General features: G+C 42.6%; 1 protein-coding gene across 3 annotated transcripts in view; it reads right to left on the bottom strand.

Annotated features, from left to right (window-relative positions):
- The window catches only part of braf (B-Raf proto-oncogene, serine/threonine kinase), a 116,726-nt gene that overhangs the window by 84,555 nt on the left and 8,303 nt on the right, over positions 1-23,868 (bottom strand). For all 3 annotated transcript variants that reach the window (XM_073058928.1, XM_073058927.1, XM_073058926.1), the window contains exon 2: positions 8,817-8,918. In XM_073058928.1, the coding sequence (XP_072915029.1) occupies positions 8,817-8,918 (102 nt within the window). The remainder of the gene's footprint in view (positions 1-8,816; positions 8,919-23,868) is intronic.

The following is a 23,868-nucleotide window of genomic DNA, read 5'->3' on the forward strand; positions in this document are numbered from 1 at the left end:
GAAAAGGTCACAAACCGTGGGCCAAAGGGCCTGTGCTGTGCTGTAGTGTTCTATGTTCCAAGTGAATTGGCAAGGATCTGGCCTAAAGGGAACAATACTGGAAAATGTCAAACTGTCCTCTTTGAGGAAGAATGAAAAAGCAGCAGACTATATGGAGATAAGAGATTCTGGAGCTCTAAGATGCAGTAACAGAACATGTATGATTCACAAAAGGTTAAAATGTAGGATACAGCATGTAATCATAAAAGTTAACCAAGCAATATTGTTTATCGCCAGGGGACTTAAATGTCATAATGCTGCAGTTATGTATACGGCACTGGCGAGACCACATCTGGAATACCGTGTGCATTCATGGTCTTACTTCAGGAAAGATCTTAATGAGGGCTGTCCTGTGAGAGGATAGACAGCTAGGATTGCGACTGCTGGTTTGAACAGGGGAGAATTAATTGAAACATGAAAGATCAAGAACAGGCTGGAAAGTAACATGTATTATTCATCTCTGCTTTTATTGTGGTCTATGTGTGATTTGTTGCAGCAAGTGTAGAAGCAATTGGATACAGGAGTCCCTCACTTTCTTTAAAATCAATACAGAAATCAATGGGGGAGAAGCTATCAGTTTTTAATTCACTGAAATATCATGTTGTTCCCTTGTTAACAGCTCTTACAGTTAAAATGGATTCATTAACAACACACCTTGCAAACCCTTTCACAAAAATGCCTTGGTGAGATAAGTAAACTGTGCAGAGATACAGGGGGAATTGTTACCTTTAATTCAGACAAAACTTTTGCATATTTTCCATTCTTCATAGGCAAGTCCATGACTTTAGTATGTCCTATTTTAATTGGAATCTAATAAGTTACAAGGAGAGAAAAACAGACACCGAGGGGCAAGAGCTGTCAGCAAGATGTCTCCATTCTTCAGTAGCATTGCAAATTATTCTGGATGCTGTCTCTCATTTTAGTCCTGAATGATGTTCTACTGCAGAAATATGGACACGCCTGAGAAATTAGTTACTTAAATGGTTCCTTCAGCCAGCACTACACAGACATCAAAGGAAAAGATGCCAGCTACAAGTGCAAGTCAAACAAATGCAGGGCTCAGTTGCAATGGAAGACTTGGAACTAATTAAGGGCACAATTGCTGGTACAGATGTGCAATAAATTTCACAAGATTAAGAGGATACAAGAACATATTTAATTGATTTGCCATCACAATTCTTGGATCAAATACGTCTCACAGTAGTATTCAATTTGTACCAGTGAGGATGAAGGCTGGTGAACCACCAGGTCAGTGAGTATCCTTAGTTATGCTGTTGTTATGGCAAATGATGTACGTTTCCATGCACGCAATAAATAAACAAATCTGAAATATATGTTTGATCTGACAGCTGTGATTTGAAGCGCAAGTGCATTGATGTCTTCATAACCTGCAATTCAAGGTACTGGTCCAGATTCACCAACATCACTACCCTAGGAGGCAACACCTGACTCTACAGGCTAGCAATAAACTCAATTCTGAGAGCACAATGATGTCAGGTTTAATTTCTGTCACCATTTCCTGGTTTACTCAGGTCATAGGTGTCAAACACAAGGCCCGCGGGCCATATCCGGCCCGGCGTACAATTATATCCGGCCCGCGAGATCATTTTAGATAGATCTATTATTTTAATTATTAATGGCCCGGCGATATGAAGCGCTGATAACACGCAAACTACAGATCCCATAATGCAGCGCAACAGCTGCCGACAGGCTACCCGGGAACATTCCCGCGTCAAGCGTCTGTTGCTGTATACAATGCTATTCTGAAGTCAAAGCTGCAGTGTAATGGGACACTAAAGGCAAAGTACGACACTGCAGGGCCCATACAGTTTATTTGCTCCATTCCTGAAGCAATGCCTCAGCTCCGTCTACATGCAGCTCGAACCTTGTGCATGTTTAGTAGCACATATCTGTGTGAGAAGCTTTTCTCAGTGATGAAGATTAACAAAACATCACACAGGAGTTGTCTCACTGATGAACACCTGCAGTCCATCCTGAGAATCTCCACAACACAGAACCTTACACCAAACCTAAACGAACTTATTGCCAAGAAAAGATGCCAAGCATCCAGCTCTGACAAAATGGCATAAGAGCAAAGAAAACTGAGTGTTTTGATTTGTTGTTGTTTTAACTTTTGCTGAAAAGCACAAATTTTATTTATATTTTCAGGGTTTTTTTGCAGCATGCTCATATTTCTAACTTGTATAATACTGACAGGAGATATTTTTATGGAGAGCAAAATATTTAAGTTATTTAAAGTTTTAGTTTATTTTTTCTGGAATAATATTCCTGTCTGTTTTTATTCATATTTATGTTCAAAAAATGTTTAGTTTTAGTGTGTTCAATAAATGTTTATCCTGTTCGGCCCGCGACCTAAAGTGTGCTTTGAGTTTTGGCCCCATGTGCAATTGAGTTCGACACCTCTGACTCAGGTGAAGGGTGCTTATTTGGTATACCTTAGTTTGCCCAAATATACAATAAAAATGTCTATCAGGTGTAACAGCAAACACACAATTCTATTGTACTATGCTTAAACATCATGGAAATGGCAGGTAGATAATGCAAAATGAGTTATGAAATACTGATGACAAGATCGAATATTTTATACTAACACGGTGAAGCTATATCCCTGTAGTTGGCTTACATCCAGGTCTTTACCCAGATGTATGGGTTTGAGAATAGAAAATCTGCATAGGCATTAGTATAGTCATTCAGAAGTGCAGCAATAAGGCAAGAGGTTCAACAACAGATGGGCTGAGTTATGGCAGAGAGGACAGTGTTTCTGTTTGGCAAATCCATCAAAAGTTATGGTCGTCATTAGGTCGTATCCGGAATTTCCAGTCCGCGGACGATTTCCCTCCATGCCGCTCTATCCCGACATTTGTCCACAACATCCCTAGTCTTGTCCAGCTTGGTCCAATCCTTGATGTTATCCAGCCATGTTGTTCTTTGCCTTCCTCTTCCTTTCTTTCCCTCCACCTTTCCATATAGCAAGTCCAACAAGATGTTATCGCTCCATGTAACTTGTCACAATAACTTCTAACTTCATGACCTTCTCCAGCAGTATCCGTGGTCTATCAACTTCGGACAAAACCCTCTCATTTGAGACTTTCTCTGCCCAGCTGATCTTCAACGTTCATCGATAGCACCACATTTCAAAGGCGTTAATTCGTTTCATGTCATCCTTCTTCAGGGTCCATGTTTCTGATCCATACCTCAGCACTGGCCATATGTAACATGCAAGGAAGCAGGTTCTACTTTGGAAATCTACCTTCCGACTGCATAGTAGATCTGTTAGCTTCGTGAAGTGGGTCTTAGCCATACCTATTCTCCTTCTGATCTCAACTTCACATCTCCCGTCAACTGTCAGACACTGCAAAGATAATCAAACTTTCGCACCTGTTCAATATCTTGTCTATTCACTTGTAATGATACCATCATGAATGAATCTTTAGTGTTTGTTTTGCTTACCACCATCGATTTTGTTTTCTTAGGGTTAATTTTTAGACTGTATTCAAGGCTTTTCTCATTTACTTTATTCAGCATAATTTGCAGTTCGCATTCGCTGTCAGCTAACAATGCAGTGTCATCCACATACCAGATGTTATCTACCTTCCAGCCTCCAATTGGAATACCAGTCTCCTGACGGTTGCATTCTCAAAAAATTCATTCTCCGTAGAGGCTGAACAAATCCGGCGCCTTACACCTTGATTAATACATGCTCATGGTGATAGCTCATTTTCTACCCTGACCGCCGCTTTCTGTTTCCAATACAAGTTCCTTATTATTTGCACATTCTCCCATCCCAGATCGTACTTGTTCAACACCTCCATTACTTTCTCGTGTCTTACTTTATCAAAAGCTTTTTCATAGTCAATAAAGCATAAGTAGTTGGTCTTTTGTGCCCCAATGCTTCTCTCCATGATGTTTCTCAATGCAAATATTCCTTCCCTTGTTCCTGAGCCTTTACGAAAACCAAAATGCGTTTCTCCAATTTCATCGCTGATTGTACCTTTCATTCTGCCAAACACCATTTTCAACAGTAACTTGACGCAGTGAGACAGTATGCTTATCATCTTGTGTTCATTACATTTTATCGTCCTCGGCTTGTTTGGTAAGGCGATAAATACCAATTTGTGAAAGTCCTCCGGAAGATTTCCTGTCATATAATTTCATATAACTATTGTTTAGTATCGCTAAAAAGGTTTGTTTTTCCCTTTGGACCAAGTGATTTCAGAATTTCAGTGGAAATCTTATCTTCACCGGCCGCCTTTCTGACTTTTAGACTCCAAATCGCACTTTCCATATCTGACATCAATATTTTAGGTTGATTAGTCATTTGATTTAATTGTGGTAAAAACTCAATCCTGCTATCTTCAAATAATTCCGAGATGTACTCAACCCATCTGTCCATGATCTCTTCTTTTTCATAGCATGGATTACCATGATACACCCAGATGATGGCACGGTTCTCTTTAATTTTGTCATATCCTTTACCTTTCGGTGAAGGCCTTTATAATCATGACTTCGTTCATACTGCTCAATTTCTTCACACTGTTTATTCATCCAATTCTCTTTCGCTTCCTTACATTTCAGGGAGCTTGGACAAGATGGGAGAATGCAGTGGAGAGGAAAGTGACCTGGGCTGAGCTTTGGAAAGCCGAGCCACACCGCATCCAATTTCTCATCCAGGCAGTGTACGGTGTGCTTCCAAGCCCATCAAACCTGCACACATGGGGCAAAGCAGAGTCATCAGCATGCCCACTGTGTTCCAAGCAAGGAACCCTGGAACACATCCCCAGCAGCTGCACAAGGGCACCTGGTGAGGGACGGTACCAATGGAGGCATGATCAGGTCCTGAAGACCATCGCTGAAGCCATCAGCGCAGGAGTGGAGTGGGCGAAGCGGTCCCAACCCTCCAAGCAGACCATTGCCTTTGTCAGAGCCGGGGAGCAGCCAATACCCACCAAAAGGTATCCTGACCTCTGCAAGGGACTGGCAGCTGTTGGTGGACCTCGAAAGGCAGCTGAGGTTCCGCAACCATATCGCAGCCACCACCCTGCGACCAGACATTGTCCTTGTGTCTGAGTCTACGAAACAGGTAGTGATGCTGGAGCTGGCAGTCCCATGAGAAGATTGCTTGGAAGAGATCTTTAAAAGGAAGCTCTCTAAGTACGCAGGACTGGTCAGCAACTGCCAGCAGGCTGGATGGAGAGCGAGGTGTCTCCCAGTGGAGGTTGGTTGTAGGGGATTCGCAGTCTGTTCCTTAGCCAGAGCCTACAGCAATTTGGGCATCGAGGGAGAGAGGAAGAGGAGAGCCATCCGCAGTACCTCCGATGCGGCAGAGAGGGCCTCAAGGTGGCTGTGGCTCAAGAGCGGGGAGACATGGAGTCATGTGTAGCTAGCCATCTGGACACAAGCTGGGGTCTGATCTGCCCCGGATGGGTCACCTGGAGAAGGGTGTATGATGTTGAAAGACCCGAAACACCCGATGATTCCAGGAACATCACTGATAATGTGTCCAGAAGCATCAGTAGATGTATGCACACAGTGAATCAAGTGGTGTGGGGCTTTGTGTCGTTCACTATCCCGATGTTTTACCTTTCTTCAGTTAACTTTCTCAACTTATCAAGTTATGGTACCAAGGAGATAAATGAAGTTCAGATAAAAATTAAATATAACAGAGGTAAAGGGTGGAACAGGCTTGAGGAATGAAGGCTCCTATGCTAGTAAAGTGGAATTATGGAATGCATGAACCTTAGTTCAGGATTGAATAAGATGTTAAGATTGTGAAGAGTCTGGTTCAGTCTGGAAGGAACACTGAAAGGAAGAAAATTAAATGAGTGGTAAGATTCCAACGCTTGAGCCAGGAGCCAAAGACCACTGGAGTTCATCCAAAGCAGTTCAGACTTGACAGCAGAGCACTTGATATGGAAAAGTTTCTGAAACTGCTAAGGAGAGGTGAGATGTTTGTTTGTCATCTTGGCGATACATTAGTTTGTTGGTATGCTTTCTCTTGAGTCTCAACAAATCAAATCAGCATAATAGGATCAGAGGATAACAATTCTGAAGCAGCAATATACCAAGCTATGTTGAAAATAAAGGCTGACATTTTCAGAATCATCCTTCAAACACTACAGTAGGTTTTCTTAATCCTGCAAAAGCACAAAGTTGAACTGTTTTAGCAATTAAAATTCAATTCAATCTGCAAAACAGTGTTTTATGAAATACTGATGGATCAAAAGCTCAGACTGAACAACACTCCTCAGCTGATAAAAATTAGAAACATCAGTTACAAAGAAGCAATCAAAAATACAAAACCATGTCATAATTCTCTGCACTTTACAGAAAATCACTATTAGCCTGACCTTTCTATGTACACAAATGCATACTTACAAAGTATCTGGTCATGTACAGCAAAAATAAAGCAACTGATACAACAGGCCTTCAGATTGTCTATCTGAAGCTCCCAACAGATAAATTGTACACTACTATTTTTGATGTTACTTGTAAAAAGTATCAATCAGATACAAGTCTGCTGATATAACCTACTGTCTGACAGTATAAAAATCATTAACGCTCTGCAATTCACTAGGGGATATATGAATACCACACACACACACCTCCATGCATTTAAGTATTAAAAATTTCTCGTATTACAAAGGAATGAATACTAACATCACAGTGCTTCTGTGTGTTATACAAGGTTAGTTTACTATAATCCTTCTGCTTTGGTAAAACTCAAGAGTTTTACGATTTCTAGCAAAGAAAGCAAATCAAGCTCAAGACATGGTACTAAAGAACACCCAACATATAGTCAGACTGCGCATGGTCACCCTGCTTCCACAAATATATATATTTTTTAAAAATCCCATGGCAGCATTTCAAAGATGATCAGGGGAGCTTTTCCCCAGTACTGTAACCACAACCAAACTAAAATGAAACACCCTATCCTCATTATATGTACACCCTACCCTCATTATATGCGGGGGATACGTTCCTCGCAGTCGACGCATAATGTGAATAATTATTTAAATAGAGAAAATAGGGATGCGTTCCAGAAGGCTTCCTAAATATTTATCTGTAATTTATTCACATTTTCATACCAAGATGACACAAAAGCTGTACCACAAGGCAACATTCATATTATATTTCATCAATTTAAGGTAATAGTCAATGTAATAAATCATAGAAAGTTAACATACTAGGGTGTACAGTACTCACCAACACTGGCAGGTGTGTTCGCTCCGGGAGATGAGTGGTGGTTGTGGTGCTGGGCAGCTTTCCATGGATGAGGTGGATGGTTGTGGGTTGTCAGGATCATCAAGCACGGCAAGGGGTGAAAGATTCACAGAACTCTCAGAACTGCCGGCAGCAGGAGATGACACCGGTTTGAAGAAAGTGGTGAGGGTTGTTTGCCTGGCAGCATTTTGTTTGTCAGCATAAATTTGCTTGTAGGGAAGAAGGGTTGATGACAGGGAACGACTGAAATTCTGACACCATTCTAAACCTGGGTCCGTGTCCATCGCCATTTGTGCCAAGTGTTCCGACTTCCACCATTTCCTCACCGTTGATAAACTCCCAGGATTTTCAAAATCATCTTGTTTGCAGCATCTGAGAGATAGTTCGTCATAAAAAAAATGCCTTGAATGTGGATCACACCTTGGTCGAGTGGTTGAATCAATGATGTTGTGTTAGGCGGCAGGAAATGCATTTTATGTTAGGATGAATGCTGTCCAAATGTTTAGGATGGACTGGCACATTGTCAAGCAATAAAAGAACTTTAAAGGCAAGATTCTGTTCCCTGCAGTAGCATCCCAGAGCTGTGTTACCTTCACCTGACACCGTGCTGTTTAAAATTTCGAACTTTTTTTCAAGTGTTAAAGTGGTTCTCTGCCACTCGGCTGATGGTCCAGGACATGTTAGGAGGCATAATTAAATATTTCAAGCACAAAATTACTGCACCGTAGGTAAAACCAACAAAAGAGCGCAAGATCGCACATCCATACCTTGCCAAAACCAATGTGAGACTGGCGACAGTGAGATTGTGAAGCGCGCATCTGACTTGTATCGGCGGGAAAGCAGTGCTTCTCATCCCAACAGTGAGACTGTGAGGTGTGCGCACGTGACTTGTATTGGCGGGAAAGCAGTGCTCCTCACATAACTGTGAGTTTTGTACGCATATAAGGAGACATTGGTAGAAATAGGTTCCTCGCATAACTGGGAATCCGCATTGTCTGAAGACGCGTATAACGAGGATAGGGTGTAATTGACCATAAAGTATTTTGAGGCACCCAAAGGCCACAAATAACATTGTACGCATGCAGTCCTTACTTCAATTTTCTTAACAGACCTCTATTGTAATTACTGTTTCAAGTCATTAGGATGTCCCACAAGATGAAATCCTGGCTGATTTCAAAGTTCAAAGAAAATTCATTATCAAATTTCAAAGTAAATGATCAAAGTATGCATATGTCACCATGTACTACATCATTGTCTTGCAGGCATTCAAAGTAGAACAAAGAAATACAACAGAATGAATGAAAAAACTGCACAAAAAGACTGACAAATAACCAGAGTTCAACAAACTCTGCAAATACAAAAAAAAGGATAGTTCTGAGAACATGAATTGTAGAGTCCTTGAAAGTAGTCTATGTGTCTCCTAATTTTATCATTATTTTCCACAAAAAATAGTCAACAATTAGTTGCAGATTATGATTACAGAAAATTCTCTAAAGGAAATGATCTAAGTTAATTATCAAATTAACTGCATTCACCTCTAGGTAGATTGAAGGTGGGTTATGATCCCCTCCAAACTTGTCCAACAGGGCTTCAATGTGCTCCTGAGTTAGCTTGATCATCTGCTTGATGTTCCAGACCTGTGGAAGGGAATATACAAAACAAGTTAATTTAAACCTAGGGAGCTGCTTTACAGAAGACTCACAGGGAGCAAATACTCATTTGCCCCACCCCATCATTCTCAGCCTATGCCCATAACTATTTCCTTCAGTGTTAAACTGCTCCAGGAACTTTACTTCCCATTCCCTTCCAATGACATGAAATGCAATACTTGTTTCTTCACCACCTCCCTCATCATAATCGATAAGACCATAAAACAAAGGAGCAGAATTAGGTCATCTGGTCCATCAAGTCTGCTCCACCATTCATTCATGGCTGATCCTTTTTTCTTCCCCTCCTCAACTCTAGTTCCCCGCCTTCTCCCTGTAACCTTTCATGTCATGTCCAGTCAAGAACCTATCAATCTCTGTCTTAAATACAAACTACAACCTGGCCTCCACAGCTGCATGTGGCAACAAATTCACCACCCTTTGGCTAAAGAAATTTATCTGCATCTGTTTTGAAAGGGCACCCCTCTATCCTCAGGCTGTGCCCTCTTGTCCTAGACTCTCCTACCATGGAAAACATCCTTTCCACATCTACCCTGTCTAGGCCTTTCGACATTTTAAAGGTTTCAATGAGATTCCCTCCTCATCCTTCTGAATTCCAGCGAGTACAGACCCAGTGCCATCAAACGTTCCTTGTATGATAACCCTTTCATTCCTGGAATTATCCTTGTGAACCTCCTCTGGACCCTATCCAATGCCAGCACATCTTTTCTAAGATGAGGGGCCCAAAACTGTTCACAATACTCTAGGTGAGGCCTCACCAGTGCCTTATAAAGCCTCAGCATCACATCCTTGCTCTTGTATTCTAGACCTCTTGAAATTAATGCTAATGTTGCATTTGCCTTTCTCACCACCAACTCAACCTGCAAGGTAACCTTGAGGGTACAAGGACTCCCAATTTTCTTTGTATCTCAGATTTTTGGATATTCTCCCCATTTAAGAAAATAGTCTGCATACTTATTTCTACTACCAAAGTGCATGACTATGCATTTTCCAGCATTGTATTTCATTTGACACTTACATCTAAGTCCTCCTGCATCCTACCTATTTCCTCAACACTACTTTCCCCTCCACCAATGTTCGTATCATCTGCAAACCTGGCAACAAATCCATCTATTCCATCATGTAAATCATTTATACAGTCGACCCTCCTTATCCACGGGGAATTGGTTCCGGGACCTTTCCTCCGCCCCCCCCCCCCCCCCCCACATATACCAAAAAACGCAGGTGCTCAAGTCCCTTATTTAACCTGTCTCAGTGCGGTGGACTTTAGGACCCGGCGGAGCTCGGGACCTGCCGCCCGCAGTGTTTCCGTTCTGTTGACGGAAAACGATCACGATTGAAAATAAAGTGGAAATATAAAGCGATCGAAAAGAGGTGAAATGCCATCAGTCATTGGAAAAGCGTTAGGCTACCGTCAGTCAACGATCAGAAAAGTTTTAAAGGATAAAGTGAGAATAATGGAGCATGTGAGAGGCCCTGCCCCGATGAAAGCTACAATTATTACTAAGCAATGCAGTGGTTTAATTATTGAAATATATACATTTCTTAAGTGTTTTATATCCATAGAAAGGTAAAATATATACTAAGACGAACGTTTGACTAACTGATGCTAAATAATACCAGATGTACCTGTTCCAACTTACTTATAATACCTAATACAAAGTAAATGCTATGTAAATAGTTGTTATACTGTATTGTTTAGGGAATAATGACAAGAAAAAAAAGTCTGCACGTGCTCAAACAACAAGTGCTGGAGAAAGAACTTCCATTTTTTTTCCAATCCCGATCCGCGGTAACCTATGCACATCCTCCCGTATACTTTAAATCATCTCTAGATTACTTATAATACCTAATAAAATGTAAATGCTATGTAAATGGTTGTTATACTGTATTGTTTAGGGAATAATGACAAGAAAAAAAGTCTGTACATGCTCAAACAACAAGTGCTGGAGAGAGAACTTCCGGGTTTTTCTGATCTGTGGTTGATTGAATCCACGCATATGGAACCCGAGGATAAGGAGGGCTGACTGTATACAGCACAAAAAGAAGTGGTCCCAACACTGACCCCTGCAGGACACCACTAGTACCTGGCAGCCAACCAGAAATGGATTGCTTTATTCCCACTTGCTGCCTCCTACCAATCAGCCAATGGTCTGACCATGTTAGTAACTTTACTGTAATACCATGGACTCTTAACTCGGTAAGCAGCCTCACGTGTGGCACCTTGTCAAAGGCCTTCTGAAAGTCTAAACAGATAACATCCACTGCATCTCCTTTATCTATCTTACTTGTAATCTCTTCAAAGAATTCCAACAGGTTTGTCAGGCAGGATTTTCCCTGAAGGAAACCATGCTGACTTTGTACTATCTTGTCCTGTGTCACCAAGTATTCCATCGCCTCATCCTTAACAACTGACTCTAACATCTTCCCAGCCACTGAGGTCAGGCTAACTGGTCTATAATTTCCTTTCTGCTGCCTTCCTCCTTTCTTAACGAGTGGAGTGAAATTTGTAATCTTCCAGTCCTCGGGAGGTCCTGCTTCTCAACATTCTACCTAGCTCTCTAAATTCTCTTTTCAGGACCTCTTTGCTTTTCTTTCCTATGTCATCAAGACATCTAAACAGACCTTACTAGTGAGGGAAGGATTCACACATACCTCCTCCAACTTTGCACCCTCTCCAGCAGTGAGACCAAGCATAGACTATGCACTGGTCTGCTGAGTACCAGTGCTTTACCTGCAGCAGTCATCCTGAGCTCCCACTTGCAGGCCATATCAACTCCCTTTCTCATTCCCACAGCAACAGTTCACAAGACCATAAGACATAGGAGCAGAATTAGGCCAGTCAGACCATCGAGTCTGCTTCGTTATTCAATAATGACTAATTTATTATCCATCTCAATCCCATTCTTCTGCCTTCTCCCCCTAACCTGTGCCTCCAGGAACTTCAGTAGCATAACATAAAGAATGCAAATTCCTTACTAATCAAGAACCCACCATCTTCACCTTTAAATATATCCAATTACTTGGGCCTCCACAGCAGCCTGTGGCAAGGAATTCTACCTATTCAACACTCTCTGGCTCAAGAAATTCCTCATCAGTCTTCATTTTTGTATTCTGAAACTGTGCCTTTTGTCCTAGGAAACATCCTCTCCACATCCACTCAATCTAGGCCTTTCAATAGGGTTCAAAGAGATCCCCTAATTCTTCTAAAACCAGCGAATACAGGCCTGACTGGAGGCCTGTGTACTGGTGTGCTGCAGGGATCAGTCCTGGGTCCTTTGTTGTTTGTCACCTGTATCAATGATCTGGATGATAATGTAGTAAACTGGATCAGAAAATTTGCAGACAACACCAAGATTGGGGGTGTAGTGGACAGTGAAGAAAACTTTCAAAGCTTGCAGCGGAATCTGGACCATTCGGAAAAATGGTCTGAAAATAAGCAGATCGAATTTAATGCAGATAAATGTGAGGTGTTGTACTTTAAGACAAACCAGGGCAGGACTTGGCGAGCAGTAGGTCATTGAGGTGTGCTGTTGAACAGAGGGATCTGGGAATACAGATCCATAATTCATTGAAAGGTTGATAGAATTGTAAAGAAGCTTTTGGCACATTGGCCTTCTTAAATCAAAGAACTGAAGTTGAGATATTATGTTGAAATTGTACAACAGGTTGGTGAGGTTAAATTTGGACTATTGTGTGCAGTTTTGGTCACCAATGTACAGGAAAGATATCAATAAGATTGAAAGGGTACAGAGAAAATTTACAAGGATGCTGCCAGAACTTGAGGACCTGAGTTATAAGTAAAGGTTGAATAAGTTAGAACTTCATTCCTTAGAGCGTGGAAGACTGAGGGGAGATTTGACAGAGGTATACAAAATTATAAAGGGATATAGACAGGGCACATGCAAGCAAGCTTCTTCCACTGAGGTTGGGTGAGACTACTACTAGAAGCCATGGGTTAAGAGTGGAAGGTGAAATGTTTAAGGGGAACTTTGTCACTCAGAGCGTGAAGAAGGGGTGGTATGAGCAGTCAGAAGAAGTGGTCGATGCGGGTTTGATTTCAACATTTAAGACATTTGGATAGATACATGGATGGGAGGGGTATGGAGGGCTATGTTCCATATGCAGGTTGATGGGACTAGGCAGATTAATCGTTTGGCATGGACTAGATGGGTTGAAGGGCCCGTTTACTCCAACTCCTTCAGCCTTCTTTCCTACACTATTTAATTCCAGCTAAATGGCCAATTATTCATTGCCAAGTTTTATATGCTAAGAACTTTTTGAAGGTTAAAACACTTCTTAAAAGCCGCAAAGGGTTGTAGACACAGCCAGCTCCAGAATGGGCCCTAGCCTCCCCAGCATGATCAACACCTTCAAAAGGAAATGCCTCAAAAAGGTGGCATCTATCATTAAAAACATACATCACCCAGGACATATTCTGTTCTTATTACTAACAGAGGGGAAGTACAGGAACCTGAAGACGTGTTTTAGGAACACCTTCCTCCCATCTGCCATCAGCTTTCTGAACTGACAATGAACCAACCCAGTAACACTATTTTTGCACTATTTATTAAATTTATACATACATGTTTCTTATTTTAATTCATGATATTTTTTGTATTGCACTGTCCTGCTGCTGCAACACTACAAATTTCACGATATACAATATGTCAGTGATATTAAAACTGGTTCTGAAGCTCTGTTACAGTTTATATAAATATATCTGCCATTGCCTGTGGTGTATCCACCTTAGTCTGTGTTTTATTGCATCACAGTTATTTAGTATGTGTTATTGTGGTGTACTAGGAGTGCTAAGATCTGCTTTCCCACAATATTTGTGGTGCACACTGACTCCCAACAGCAATCTGGCCTTCTGCCATTATAACCACAACATTCAATGTACCCTGGAATCCAAGCAATCACAACGGCTAGACTTCAAACAAAGGCTTAGAATATCTCCCTGTGGAACGCCTGGGGGCATTTTGCCAACAGACCACAGAGAAGGCTTTAGACATCAGACTAGACTTTGAAGTATTTTGGCTAGTTGCCAGCAGCTGTCAAGGGGCCAACACTGTCCGAACAACTTGAAGGTGAGTAAATAGCCGATTTATGGATCGGACTGGATCAAGCTGAACAGTGGAGCATATTTGAGGGGTGAATGGACAACTCCTGTTCAACATCTCAATCATTGAAAACAGACACAAAGTCTTGATGTAAGCCTTGACAATTTTGGCAATTTCTCAGTCCAAATACAAATCTATCTGATGTAATTCAGATGGATACATATGCATTTGATTGTAAAATAGAATTGGATTGCAAAATGATCATATCTAACCAGTACAGACACAAGAAATTACAGCTATCTGCAGCACTACTGGACCAGTCCTGGCAAACTATGATGGGAAGATGGCAACTAACTACACTGCACCTCAGTGTTATTCATCAACAGTACTGTAACACTATGACATAAAAATGGATCTGGATCCACCAGTATGAAGCACTGTTATACGGTGAAAAAACCATACCCATCAGTCCTGTATATCAGGGATAGGACACTACCCATTAGACCACAACAATATTGAACAGAGCCTAACAGGTTTCCACCAGCACTCTGTGCCAGCAACAACAGTGACCCAGTTACTCTATATATCCAGTCCAATAATAGACCGTGCATTTACTGGTACCTCAGTGCCTAAGTTAGAAGAGGAAAGCCCAGTAATGTATAGAAATGCACTGCCTCACCAGTGCTTCACAGAGATTCTGTATCTACCAATATTTACACACGGTGCTGTGCCTCCCAGCTATATGGAGTACTTCACCATGTCTTCAACCTGAGCCTGAGTCTCCAGAGGGTTCCTGTGCTGTGGAAGACATCCTGCCTCGTTCCTGTACCGAAGACGCCACACCCCAGTGGCTCCAATGACTACAGACCGGTGGCATTGACCTCCCACATCATGAAGACCCTGGAGAGACTTGTTCTAGAGCAGCTCTGGCCTATGGTTAGGCCACACTTAGACCCCCTCCAGTTCGCCTACCAGCCCCGACTAGGAGTGGAGGATGCCATCGTCTACCTGCTGAACCGTGTCTACGCCCACCTGGACAAGCTGGCGAGCATTGTGAGGGTCATGTTTTTTGACTTCTCCAGTGCGTTCAACACCATCCACCCTGCTCTGCTGGGTGAGAAGCTGACAGTGATGCAGGTGGATGCTTCCCTGGTGTCATGGATTATTGATTACCTGACTGGCAGACCACAGTACATGTGCTTGCAGCATTGTGTGTCAGACAGAGTGGTCAGCAGCAATGGGGCTCCACAGGGGACTGTCCAGTCTCCCTTTCTCTTCACCATCTACACCTCCGACTTTAACTACTGCACAGAGTCTTGCCATCTTCAGAAGTTTTCTGATGACTCTGCCATAGTTGGATGCATCAGCAAGGGAGATGAGGCTGAGTACAGGGCTACTGTGGGAAACTTTGTCACATGGTGCGAGCAGAATCATCTGCAGCTTAATGTGAAAAAGACTAAGGAGCTGGTGGTGGACCTGAGGAGGGTTAAGTCACCTGTGACCCCTGTTTCCATCCAAGGGGTCAGTGTGGACATGGTGGAGGATTACAAATACCTGGGGATACGAATTGACAATAAACTGGACTGGTCAAAGAACACTGAGGCTGTCTACAAGAAAAATCAGAGCCGTCTCTATTTTCTGAGGAGATGGAGGTCCTTTAACATCTGCCGGACGATGCTGAGGATGTTCTACGAGGCTGTGGTGGCCAGTGCTATCATGTTTGCTGCTGTGTGCTGGGGCAGCAGGCTGAGAGTAGCAGACACCAACAGAATCAACAAACTCATTCGTAAGGCCAGTGATGTTGTGGGGAGTGGAACTGGACTCTCTGACGGTGGTTTCTGAAAAGAGGATGCTGTCCAAGTTGCATGCCATCTTGGACAATAACTCCCATCCACTCCATAATGTGGACAGGATTAGGCACAGGAGTACATTCAGCCAGAGACTCATTCCACAGAGATGTAACACTGAGCATCATAGGAAGTCATTCCAGCCTGTGGCCATCAAACTTTACAACTCCTCCTTCGGAGTGTCAGACACCCTGAGCCAATAGGCTGGTCCTGGACTTATTTCTACTTGGCATGATTAACTTATTATTTAATTATTTATGGTTTTATATTGCTATATTTCTACACTATTCTTGGTTGATGCGGCTGTAATGAAACCCAATTTCCCTCGGGATCAATAAAGTATGTCTGACTGTCTATCTACTGACAGCGACACAACAGACAACAGATGTTAAAATACAAAGCAACAAATAAACTGATGGAGGAACTCAGCATGTCAGGCAGCCTCTGTGATGTCAAAGGAATAATCAGTGTTTCAGGTCAAGACCCTGCATCATGACTGAGAGTGTCAGGGGGAGATGACCTGCATGGAGTGAGAGGAAATGCTGAGTCACAGATTGGTAGGTGATACGTGGAAGCATAAAACAGAAAAATATGGCAGATGGAGCCCAGCAGGCGAAGGGAAGGGAGAGGATGGTAGGCAAAGGGTGGAACCAGATAAATGAGGGACAATAGGCAAATGGAAGCAGGTCAAGGAGGTGATAGGAGTGGTGAACCAAGGGAAAAAACATGGTTTGGGTTGATAGGTATGTAGAAGCTGGTGATGAGTCTGAGTAAGATGTATTGGTTTAAGATTGTCACATTGTACAAAAACCCAATGAAGAGTTCATCTTGCACACTGTTCATACAAATCAAAATTATTACTCCTAAAACTCAACTTTTTTTGAAAGTGTTTTTGAAACAGCACCATCCAGGAAAATCAACAATATTCCATCATGTCAGGCAGCATCCGTGAGAAAAGAGTAGCCAACGTTTCGAGCCGAGACCCTTCATCGCCAACGTTTCGGGCCAAGACCCTTCATGGCCCGAAAAGTTGGCTACTCTTTTCTCATGGATGCTGCCAGACCTGCTGAGTTCTTCCAGCGTTGTGTACGTATTCTTTGATCCACAGCATCTGCAGTTGTATTTTTATGTTTTAATATTCCATCATGCCTTGCAGATGATGGAAAGAGTATGGAGTACCGGGAGGAGAGTCACTCGCAGCAGGATATCCAGCCACTGACCTGGTAACTCTTTGGCTTCATTTCCGAGGAGTCATGCATAGAACTGAATACTGTGCAGTTATCAACAAACATCCCAATTTCTGACCATGATGGAAGAAAGGTCATTGAAAAAAATTGAAATTACTCTGTCAGGAAACTGTATAGTGCTTGAAATCAGTGGCATGCTTCCCCCGACGCCCATTTAGTTGTTTTGCCAGAGCTCCATGTCAAATACGGAGTCAGCCACACAACTCTGAAATACAGCTCCTTAACCTATGCCAGAACCACGGCTCTAATGAGGTGAAGCCAAAATGTTCTTTGCAAAATCCAAACTAAATTCTGGTGACACACACAAAATGTTGGTGGAACATAGCAGGCCAGGCAACATCTATAGGGAGAAGCACTGTTAGTCCTGACAAAGGGTCTCGGCCCGAAACATCGATAGTGCTTCTCCCTATAGATGCTGCCTGGCCTGCTGTGTTCCACCAGCATTTTGTGTGTGTTGCTTGAATTTCCAGCATCTGCAGATTTCCTCATGTTTGCTTTTTAAATTCTGGTGAACAAGTTACTGGACAGGGTTATTTGATAGCGCTTCAACGACACCTTGCATCACCTTGCTGTTGATTCTGGTTAGACTAATTCTGTGGCAATTTACCAGTTGAAGCGTTATTTTCTGTTTTGTGGCCAAGCAATACCCAAGCAATTTTCCAGGTAGCTGCTAGTGTTGTAGTTGGTCTAGAAGAACTTGACTGAAGATACCTCTGGTCTTAAGTGCAAATCCTCAAAAGTACAGCCGAGATGCTGCTAGATACCCTAACCTATATCCAAATTTCTTAGCCATTTCATAACATGCGGCTGAAGACTGGCTTCTTTGATGAGGAAATCCACTGTCTACTTCATACTTTTGGCTAAACATTAGTACAAATGTTGAAGATTCATCTTCAGCACTCGTATGTTGTTCCATTAAATAGAAATCACTGACATAAGATTAATCTTTCACTGAGTACAGCTGGGAAACACTGGGGCCCCAGAGTGGGATAACCAAGAGGGAAAGGAGGAAGGAAGGGGTTAAGAACAGTCAATAGAGGAGGAGGGAGTCAAGAAGCTGAAGTGGGAGGGCGGAGGGGAGATGAGAGAAGTGGAACCAGGAGGGAAAAATCATGTGTCTACATGCACGGGTGTAGAATCAGAGGGCATCACAGTATTGTTGCAAAGCTTAGTTCTCTGCTTGTCACTGTAACAAAGCTTCACTGTCAAGACCTGGCAGCAGCTGGTGTGCAATGGCCACCCTTAGTAAACCAGTCACCCTCCATTCCAAAGGAATGCCCAAAGACCATGGAAGGTTGACAAATGAGGGGTTGCAGTCAAAGGTGTGAACTTTCAGGTCAGTAGCACAGCAGGGTCATCAAGATTATCAACTCACACTGAAGCAAAGGCATTTGAGGGAAGTGTGCAAAGATCATGCATCTATAGGGCATCCAAAAGAAACCTGGTAGCACATGGGAATTAACAATTTATTAATGTTGATTACTCTGCTTCCTCTAACCGCAGCCCCTCATCCTGATGTTACTCACACCGCAGAATCAAAATCAATCCAGTTTTGATCATTTCAAATTTCTAGAGTTTTCTAATGCATTTACAGAAACAGGCAAAATCAATATTCACGTTCAAAAACATCAATACATCCTGAAATTAACCCAGGGGCTTAATAACCTCTTCAAAGTTCAAAGAAAATTTATTATCAAAGCACAATTATGAGATCAGATAGAACCCTGAGATTCATTTTCTTGTGGGTATACTTAATAAATCCAATAGCCATAATAGAATTAACACTAACCGGGCATACAGTGTTCAAAAGACAACAAACTGTGCAAATACAAAAAGAACATAAAAATAAAAAAGTATAAATAGAGAACATGAGATAAAGAATCCTTGAAATGCGAGTCCATAGGTTGTGGTAACATTTCAGTGATGGGGCAAGTGAAATTAAGTGAAGTTGTCCTCTTTGGTTCAAGAGTCCGATGGTTGAGGGGTAATAACCGTTCCTAAACCCAGCTGTGTGAGTCCTGAGGCTCCCATACCTTTTTCTTGATGGCAGCAGCACAGTGGGAGGGGCAGCTTATACAGCCAAGAGAAAAACTGCAGATGCTGGAAATCCAAGCAATACGCACAAAATGCTGGAGGAACGCAACATGCCAGGCAGCATCTATGGAAAAGAGTAAATAGTCAACGTTTCGTCTAGGTTCAATATGTCAACTGTTTACTCTTTTCCACAGACACTGACTTGACTGTGGAGTTCCTCCAGCATTTTGTGTGTGTAGCTTATATAGCTGCTGCCTCACAGTTCCAGCCACCCAATTTCAATCGATTGTCCATCACAAATTGCCCTAAGGAATAGAGTGGGAAGTGGTAGGGTGTAGGGAGTGTTGATGTGAATGTAGGGAGGTTAAAATTGGTGAGGATAACATTTGGTGTAAAAACGGATGCTTGCTCATCAGCAAGGACAATGAGCCAAAGGTTATTGGTTTATTATTGCCAACTTAGTTGCAAGATATCCTTATAGATCACTTCAAAACACAATTATTCTATAGCAAGACAAGGGAAAAGCAAAAACAATGCAGAATACTGTTACAGTTACAGAGAAAATGCACTGCAGTTGGACAAGCAAGTGCAAGGGCCAAGACAGGGTACATCGAGAACAAAAGTTTATCTTTAACATACGAAAGGTCCACTTAACAGCCAAACCAAGGGTGTAGCCATGGGCACCCGTATGGGTCCTAGTTATGCCTGCCTTTTTGCTGGCTTTGTGGAACAGTCCATGTTCCAAGTCTATACGGGTATCCGTCCCCCTCTTTTCCTTTGCTACATTGACAACCGCATTGGTGCTGCCTCCTGCACACATGCTGAGCTCGTTGACTTCATTAACTTTGCCACCAACTTTCACCCTGCCCTCAAATTTACCTGGTCCATTTCCAACACCTCCCTCTCCTTTCTTGATCTTTCTGTCTCCATCTCTGGAGATGGCTTATCTACTGATATCTACTATAAGCCTAGCAGGGGTGTCAAACTCATTTTAGGTCACGGGCCGGATTGAGCAAAATGCAGCTTCATGCGGGCCGGATCAGTCGGACGCGTGCGAACGCAGCTTTCGTTGCCTCCGTTTTTTCAGCCTGCTCTCATGTGTCTCAGTCTCTGCTATAACTACAAAGTGTTTCACTTTACAAATTCCGTTTCTTATGAAGAAGACTGCCAAGCAAGACTGCCGAATAAACACTAAAAACCCTGAAAACCTGGTACCTGAATAAACTCAGCCTTAGCCATATCATACGCCATAGGCGCTTCGATTACTGGGGCCAGCTTTAATAGTATTAGATATTATCTCGCGGGCCAAAGATAATTCCACCGCGGGCCGGATTTGGCCCGCGGGCCTTGAGTTTGACATATATGGCCTACAGACTCTCACAGCTACCTGGACTATTCCTCTTCCCACACTGTCTCTTGCAAAAATGCTATCCCCTTCTCACAATTCCTCTGTCTCCACCGCATCTGCTCTCAGGATGAGGCTTTTCATTCCAGGACGAAGGAGATGTCTTCCTTTTTTAAACAAAGGGGCTTTCCTTCTTCCACCATCAACTCTGCTCTCAAATGCATCTCTCCCATTTCCCACACATCTGCCCTCACCCCATCTGCCCGCCACCCCACTCGGGATAGAGTTCCCCTTGTCCTCACCTACCACCCCACCAGCCTCCAGGTCCAATGTATAATTCTCCGTAACTTCCGCCACCTCCAACGGGATCCCACTACCAAGCACATCTTTCCCTCCCCCCCCCTTTCTGCTTTCCACAGGGATCGCTCCCTATGTGACTCCCTTGTCCACTCGTCACCCCCATCCCTTCCCACTGATCTCCCTCCTGACACTCCTTCTTGTAAACGGAACAAATGCTACACCTGCCCTTACACTTCCTCCCTCACCACAATTCAGGGCCCCAGACAGTCCTTCCAGGTGAGGCGACACTTCACCTGTGAGTCGGCTGGTGTGGTATACTGCGTCCAGTGCTCCCGTTGTGGTCTTTTATATATTGGTGAGACCCGACGCAGACTGGGAGACCGTTTTGCTGAACACCTACACTCGGTCCGCCAGAGAAAGCAGGATCTCCCAGTGACCACACATTTTAATTCCATGTCCCATTCCCGTTCTGATATATCTATCCATGGCCTCCTCTACTGTCAAAATGAATCCAAACTCAGGTTGGAAGAACAGCACCTTATATACTGGCTGGGTAGCCCAAAACGTTGACGGTGCTTCTCCTTACAGATGTTGCCTGGCCTGCTGTGTTCCACCAGCATTTTGCGTGTGTTGTTTGGATTGGGAGGGGTCTTTGATTATGTTGACTGCTTATCCAAGGCAGCAAGAAGTATAGACAGAATTCATGGGCGGGTGGCTATTTTCCATGATAGACTGAGTTATGTCCACAGCTCTGCAATTTCTCATGGCCTTGGTCTTCTTTCTGTGGTGTAACCTCTCTGACCATGATATACTGTGATCATGTTCCTGATTCCAGTGTAATGTAGCATATTAATTACCAAGTGAATGAAACAAAGCTACTCTCTCTCAAGGGAAGTCTGGACTTTACAGAATGGACAGGATTCTAGAACGGTCACCTTTAAAATCAAACCAAAGAGGGAAAGACTTCAGACCAGATCAAAAAGAAAACAACTTTTCTTGAAGAATTACAAAGGGCAGAAAGTGCAGTTCCTTCGTTGTTTCTCTGTTGACATAATAAATCTCTTTTGCCAGGTGCAGACCAATCCTGGTTAAACAAGATAACACAGAAAGATAAACATACATTCAATAGACAATAGGTGCAGGAGTAGGCCATTTGGCCCTTCGAGCCTGCACCGCCATTCAATGTGATCATTGCTGATCATCCACAATCAGTACCCCATTCCTGCCTTCTCCCCATATCCCTTGACTCTGTTATCTTTAAGAGCTCTATCTAACTCTTTCTTGAAAGCATCCAGAGAATTGGCCTCCACTGCCTTCTGAGGGAGAGCATTCCATAGATCCACAATTCTCTGGGTGAAAAAGTTTTTCCTCAACTCTGTTCTAAATGGCCTACCCCTTATTCTTAAACTGTGGCCTCTGGTTCTGGACTCCCCCAACATCGGGAACATGTTTCCTGCCTCTAGCATATCCAATCCCTTAATAATCTTATATGTTTCAATCAGATCCCCTCTCATCCTTCTAAATTCCAGTGTATACAAGCCCAGTCGCTCCAATCTTTCAACATATGACAGTCCCGTCATCCCGGGACTTTCAACTTTCCCATTTCTCCCCCTTTTCATATTATAGTGTTTCATTTTCCATCCCTTCTGCACTGGACATCAAAATCATCTTGATGAGAAGTTCTTGGGTTACAATACAATTCCTTGGCTACCACAGGAACAAAAAATCATGAAAACCAGCCTCCAGTCTATGGACTGTGCCTAGACTCAACCATATGCAACATACAATCAGTGACTATTTGGTAGACTTGATCGTTAATGCAAATATCTAATCAGCCAATCATATGGCACCAACTCAAAGCACTAAAACATTCAGTCATTATCAAGTGGTTCAGTTGTTGTTCAGACCAAAGATCAGCATAGAGGAAGAAATTTGATCTAAGTGACTTTGAATGACTTCAGGTGCCAGACAAGGCGGTTGAATATCTCAGAGACTGCTGATGTCCTGGAATTTTCACTTACAACTGTCTCTAGAGTTTACATAGAATGGTGTGAAAAACAAAAAACATCAAATGAGTGCAGTTATGTGGACAAAAATGCTTTGTTAATGGGAGGCCAGAGGAGAATGGCCAGACTGGCTCAAGCTGACAGGTAGACGACAGTAACTCAAATAACCGTGTGTTACAACAGTATACTTATCTAAACACACAACACGTAGAACCTTGAAATGGATGGGCAGCAGAAGACCACACCTGGTTCCTCTCCTGTACCCAATAAAGTGGCCACTGAATGTATATTTGTCACTCAAGTTAAGGGACTGTGTGTTTCATGGTCAGGCATACTAGCAATACAAAGACAGATGGGAAAGCAAGTTTTGAGAAGCAACTGAAGAAAAAGACTTCAGCTCCTTGCAAATCATTCAATAAAATCATACTGATCTTTTACCTTGGTGCCATTTCCTGCACCAAGACTATATCCTGATTTTGTTGCTATCCAAAATAGAAAAACAAAAGCCAGATACAAGCTGATCATAAATCAGATTCATTGCAGTATCTAAATCTGAACCAAAAGAATCCAAATCTCCTAGAAACAAAATGAAGTAGAAATAATCTTAAAAGGGAGATTGGCAATGGGAGAGTATCTCAATGCTCTGATTCCTGAAGTAGGGTCTTAGCCTGAAACATCGACTGTTTATTCCCCTCAATAGATGCTGCCTGACCTGCTGAGTTCCTCCAGCATTTTGTGCGCAGTTGCATTGGGAGAATATGAATGGTGGGATGTCATTAATAAAAGAACTACACCTGTAGGTCAGGTTATTTCAAACTAAGTTCCAGATCACACTGATCATTATATGGATCGAGGTCACTGCTCTGGTTGCATCAGAAGATTAATACAAGCTAGAATACCTAATACAGGCAACAAAAAATCCAGGATTTGAATCAATGAAAGGAGTAATTAACATTGAAAGCAGGCATGTGGAAGATGGAGTCTACGCAAAATGAGCATGACATTGCCCCTACTTTCTTAGAAATGGGTGCAGAGATTTGACATGTCATCTAAAACTTACAACTTCTATAGATACACA

Source organism: Hemitrygon akajei, chromosome 10 (genome assembly GCF_048418815.1).
Source record: "Hemitrygon akajei chromosome 10, sHemAka1.3, whole genome shotgun sequence".
NCBI lineage: Eukaryota > Metazoa > Chordata > Chondrichthyes > Myliobatiformes > Dasyatidae > Hemitrygon > Hemitrygon akajei.